The sequence below is a fragment of the Salvia hispanica genome, chromosome 3 (genome assembly GCF_023119035.1).
Source record: "Salvia hispanica cultivar TCC Black 2014 chromosome 3, UniMelb_Shisp_WGS_1.0, whole genome shotgun sequence".
Classification (NCBI taxonomy): domain Eukaryota; kingdom Viridiplantae; phylum Streptophyta; class Magnoliopsida; order Lamiales; family Lamiaceae; genus Salvia; species Salvia hispanica.
The window spans coordinates 26,239,186-26,245,263 of record NC_062967.1 but is presented as its reverse complement, the minus strand read 5'-3'; the positions used below and the strand labels follow the sequence as shown (position 1 = coordinate 26,245,263).

Below are 6,078 nucleotides of genomic sequence, written 5' to 3'. Positions count from 1 at the left end.
AGGGAATATATATCATTAAATTTCCTTATCATAATTAAAAATCAAAAAAAGGATTGCCAAAATATAAAAAATGAGATAAGAGATGAGATGCATTCTATAAAGGGAAAATGGACAAAAAGATCCATGAAATTTGATTAAATTCTAGTCTATCCCTCAATTTTAACAAATGATCATTTATAACATAATTTTGACAATTTTCTCAATTGTCTCATAGTCTAAGATTTTGGGGAAAGTATGTATGCCTTTGGCAAATGAAAATATCATGTGAACAAAACATTTGGCTATTTAAACGACGCCATTTAATACATTTAGTTTACGTCTTTAATTTTTACACATATACATATTAGCATAATATTTTTTGCAACAATTGAGAAAAAATATCAAAGTTATAATATAATTGGTCATTATTGAAAGTTGTGAGATAGACCCGAATTTGACTAAGAGCATCCGCATCACGTCTCGATGCGGGTTCTATCTCGTCTCGAAGAGACGAGACCACATCGAGACGGCGATGCGGCCTCCATCTCGTCTTGACGAGACGGGACATCTCGTCGCGTGTCACGCGCGGAAGAGGCCGACCTCGTAACAGCTCGCCACGCGCCTTGGCGACGTGGCGTGCTCCGGTTCGTGCGTGATGCCCACTCGTGGGTCGGCGAGTGGGCGTCGTTATATCCGTTTAAAATGTTTTTTTGTTTTTTTTAAAAAATCAGGAAAATTTGAAAATAAAATAAATTAAAATATTGTAATTTTTAATTTTTGTATTTTTCAATATTGTAATAAAAATTGAAAATTAAAAAATTAAAATTAAAATTAAAAATACTCCATAGGATTTCAATTATGTATTTTACGTATTTTCGGATGTTGTAATTTTTGTGGTTTTTAATGATTTAATGAATTATTAGTATTAATTTAATATTTTAATGAAATATTAATTGAATTTGTTGGAAGTAAAAATAAAAAATGAAATTGAATGAATAGTTAAGGGATGTGATGGTTAAGAGATGGAGGGATGCAGGTGTTGTCTCTTAGTTAAGAGATGATGTGAAAAGTACGGTGAGACCCATTAATAGTGAAGAGATGAGATTGTTAAGAAACGAATAAGAGACAGGATGTGGATGACCTAAACTTCATTGGTTTTTTGCCATCTTCCCTATATAAATAATTGAAGTTGGTTTTGAAAATTTCACTCACTAAGAAATATTTGTACAAGTTTGAAGCAATGGCGATCCAAGGAGTTGAGATGGTTCATCTGGACGACAACAGCAACGTCGTCGTTGAAGATCAGAGCTTGCCAGTTGGCCCTTCAAGGTGGTGGGAGATCGACGGACCAGTGCCGGCTGATAACGACAACAGTGGCATAAACCATCACTGGTTTCCTCAAGACTTTCTGTTTGGAACTGGAACTGCTGCCTTTCAGGTTTTTTGTTTTTTTCCATTTCTGTTGATTTTATTATGATACTTTATATGTATATAACTAAATGGGTCTAATAATAGAGTTGCATTTTGTTGTTTTGGGGTGTGCAGGTTGAAGGGGCTGCTGCTAAAGGAGGCAAAGGCATTAGCATATGGGATGATTTCACAATGAGGCGTCCTTGTCTCTCTCTCTCTCTCTTGAAATTAATTTATTAATTGGTTAAAAGCATGCAAATAATTCAGTAAGAAGTGATAAATTATTATGATTGTGAACTTTAGAGACTACATTGTGAGATATCAGGCCAATCCCAGCCGGATAATTCTTAGGCTGCTTTGTCTCCTTACCCGAATGCCCCTGCTGTTGGTATGGCAAGCTTCTTACGGGCCATTCCGGCGATACTTTCTCAGGCCAGATCTGATTGTTTGGTCGGATACTTATTCTCCCCCTGGGCCAAACAAACTGTGAACTCCTTCTTATCTTTACTGCTGCTGCTTTCTCTTCGGCTGTAGTCAGCCTTCTTCTCCGGGCGTGGTTGCTCAGGGTTGGCCACTGGCCTTTCATCTTCTCACCTCGATGAATTTTCCGGCTGGGATTGTTCTCTCCCCCTCAGCCAGAGATTCAGCGGAATTTGGGTTTTTGTTGGATCAGATTTGTAACTGGTGCTGCTATTGCTCTCTCTCTTGCACTTTCGACAACAGCTCCCTTTCACGCATCCGGCTCCTCCTATCTCGTGAATGTTTTCTCTTCCTCCGTCACACGGATTGTAGCAGCATCTGCATATGTATTTTCTTTGGATATTTTCTCACTTGATTTTATTATCTCCTCCTTCATAGATGTTTTCACTTGCTCTGTCATACAAATTTTAGCAGCATCTATATACGTATTTACCTTGGATATTTTCTCACCTATTTCTATTTCCTCCTCCTCCGTAATTGTTTCCACTTGCTCTGTCATAGGAATTTGAGCAGCATATGTATATGTTTATGCCTTGGATATTTTCTGAGCTATTTCAATTTCTTCCTCCTCTGTAAATATTTTCTCTTCCTCCGTAATAGGACGTTTAGCAGCTTCCATACATGTTTCCTCCCATATTTCTTCCTCCGAATGATTTCATTCCTCCTCCGAATGATCTAATTCTTCCTCCATAAGTAGAGCAGTATGGAACCCCAGACATGATCAAAAGCGGCTGCAATTATCCGGCTGGGGCTAACAATTTTTTTTTTTAGAGTGACAGTGATCGATCTCTATGATCGGACCTGCTTTGATACCATGTTGAAAAGTAAAATGCGGAAAATAAAAGACTTTGCAGAAAGTAAAAGACGGAAAAGACTACATTGTAATTGACTTGAATTGAATTCTCTCAATGGTTACACCACCTTTTATAGCCTCTAATTCTAGCTATACATGGAAAATATATTATAATTATACTAATATCCATTTTAATTGATTTTCCATAATCTTTAATTGATTTCCTTCTTTATTCTTGTCATAAATTCATTTCTTGCCTTCTTGTTCTCCAATTAATTGATTTCCTTATTCCAACAGTTTGTGTGTGTGGGTGCAGGGAAAATAGCTGATGGATCCAATGGAAATGTTGCATGTGATATGTACAACAGATATAAGGTTATTATTTTTGCCCTACATCTATAATTAAAACTCATGCCGTTTCTAAACTCTGTGTATATATTGCAGGAAGATATTGCGATGATGAAGCATATGGGGTTTAATTCATATAGATTTTCCATATCATGGCCAAGAATATTGCCTGGTTTGAGTTACACTAAATTTAGTTAAAGAAAGTGTATTTTAAGTAATTAATTAATTAATTATAGTGTAACTCTCAACAGCCGGAAGATGTAGCGGTGGAATCAACAAAGAAGGAATTGCTTACTATAATGATCTTATCAACACTTTGTTGCAACATGGTTAGTTGATTGATTTTTTAATTTCATCTTCGATGACAATAAGTAATAAGTCTATAATATATATGTAGGGTTGGGGAAAAATATCGAAAAAATGATATATCGCTCGTATCGTATTGAAAAATATCGAAAAATTATCGAATTTTTGGTATATCGTAATTTTTGATACGATACGGTATCGTATCGTAAGTTTCCGATACGATAACGATATGAATTTCCTTATATCGCGATATATCGTTTTATATCGAAACATATTGAAATTCAATACATATTGAAGTTTAAAATTATAAATATATATAAATCCATTTAATTCATTCATAGATTTAGAAAATATATATATGAATAATATTTATTTTATTTTGTAGAAGTTTTATTAATTTTTGTGTTATTTTTCAGTTTTGAAATTATATTTTTCGATATATGGGTATTCGATACGATAACGATATTGATATTATCCATATCGAAAGTTCGATATATCGAAATTTGCTATATCGAAACTTTCGATACGATAACGATATGAAATTCTTTCATATCGATATTTTCGATACGAAACACGATACAACATTTTCGATACGATATATCGTATCGACCCACCCCTAAATATATGTATATAAATGCGCAGACATTACACCATTTGTGACATTATTTCATTGGGATCTTCCTTTATGCTTGGAGAAAGAGTATGGTGGCTTCTTATCCAAAAGAATCAAGTAAAGAAATCCAATCCCACTCTTGATTACTACTCCACTAAGTAGTCTCCGAAAAATGTCTTACCAACTGAGTTGTGCAGGGACGATTTCCGCGAGTTTGCAGAGGTATGCTTCTGGGAATTTGGGGATCGCGTGAAGCATTGGACAACCCTGAACGAGCCATGGACCTACGCGGTGAACGGATACGTCCAAGGCACCTTTCCACCGGGCCACAAAGTTCCCGTCCCCGACGACAAACTTTCCACGAAGATCGCCCCCTGTAGAGGTCTCCCACTCCTCACTTCCGCCACGGGCGACAAGTTCATCCCCGCTGACCCCTCCGAGGCGTACACAGTCGGAAGAAACCTTCTCCTCGCACACGCAGAAGCAGTCGATCTCTACAGAAGTAAGTTTCAAGAGGCGCAAGGAGGGAAGATAGGCATAGTACTGGGTACCCATTGGTTTACGCCCTTCGATGAGCATTCGGCCGCAGATGTAGAAGCCGCTTTGAGGGGAATGGACTTCATGCTTGGATGGTAAATACTAGTACCATTCCCATTATTATTTGAATCGTCATCTTCATCTTCATCATCGTCGTCGTCATTTTGAATATAATCATATAGGCATCTGGAGCCTATATTGTACGGGCATTACCCCCGAAGCATGGAGGAGTGCGTTCCACCGGACAATCTTGCATCATTCACACCTCAAGAATTGAAAAAGGTCATAGGATCTTATGATTTCCTTGGTCTAAATTATTACACGACGCATTATGCTTCCGATGATCCTCACCTTCCAGATGGAGAGGGCTACTCTGCAGATCAACGGGTTAAGTTTTCCAGTGAGTATTATGTTACGGAACACATCAGTTGTGTAAGGCAACTGGTATGCTATTTATTGAGCAAATGGACTCTTTGTACTGACTTTTTGCAATGAGTTCCCGTGTTTGGTCAGTATCATCAATGTCACAAACCGTTTTACGTAGTAATTTCTTTTCATTTTGCAGTGAAGAAGGGAGATGAATACATTGGAACAAAGGTAAGGACCATCTCCTATTCATTATTATTAGAAACCATTTATATGTGTATATATATCTCACCTAAATCTTTTGTTTAGTCTGGAACTGAGTGGCTGTACTCTGTTCCAAAAGGGATTTATGAGATTCTGTTGTATTTGAATGACAAGCATCCACAACTCAAAGAAATATACATCACTGAAAATGGTAACATTCATTTATTAGGTTATAAGGCATATACTATATTTTTAAATAAAATATATGAAATGTTATTAATAACCTACTTGTTACTTCCAAAAGGGTTTTCAACTAAGAGTGATCACACGAAGACAGCCAAAATGGTGTGTGATGATGACCATGATAGGACTAAATACCTCCAAGATCATCTCGCTAACATGCTCAAAGCAATGAAGTAAGATCTAAATTAATATCTCAAATTAATAGTATAGTAATCCCTTGTTTTATCTCGCTACTATTAATTAATACATGCGATGTACATGGATGACAGACACACAGATATGTCGAGGAAACTGAAGGGATATTTCATGTGGTCGTGGTGCGACAACTTTGAATGGGGCGATGGCTACACAGTTAGGTTTGGGTTGAACTACGTAGATTACATGAATGACCTCACAAGGTATCCTAAGAATTCAGCCGCATGGTTCGCTAAGTTTCTCAAGAGCAAAAGGCAGCCGCCAGCATGGTTCCATCCGTGGTGGGTCCCACGACCACTGTCTGAGAAGAGAATGTATGAAGGGAATGGGGAGAATGTGAATACAGAGAAAAGACTCAAACTCGTGGAGGATATCAATCATGACTAATGTTCAGGCACTGATCTGAGTATTTCATTGGATGTAGCATCTATATGACTACGGCCGAGTTAAGCATTATGTTATGTACGTCGTTTGTGTGTCTTTGAATAATGCAATAATATGTTAGAGGTAGGTTTTCAAGCCCCTCTATCAACTCTTTGTATGTTTTGTATGAATATTGTAAGTAATAATTCAGTAGGTATTGTTAATTCGCCTACTTTCTTTA

At 37.0% G+C, this 6,078-nt stretch overlaps 1 protein-coding gene across 1 annotated transcript; it reads left to right on the top strand.

Moving 5' to 3' along the window:
* Positions 1-1,181: 1,181 nt before the first annotated feature.
* Positions 1,182-6,078, top strand: LOC125213460 (raucaffricine-O-beta-D-glucosidase-like). Its single transcript, XM_048114027.1, has 12 exons — positions 1,182-1,417; positions 1,525-1,594; positions 2,979-3,037; positions 3,107-3,182; positions 3,262-3,339; positions 3,959-4,046; positions 4,127-4,561; positions 4,649-4,866; positions 5,032-5,063; positions 5,142-5,247; positions 5,341-5,452; positions 5,549-6,078. The coding sequence occupies exons 1-12, from the start codon at positions 1,220-1,222 to the stop codon at positions 5,859-5,861; spliced, it is 1,785 nt and encodes a 594-aa protein (XP_047969984.1). The 5' UTR covers positions 1,182-1,219; the 3' UTR covers positions 5,862-6,078.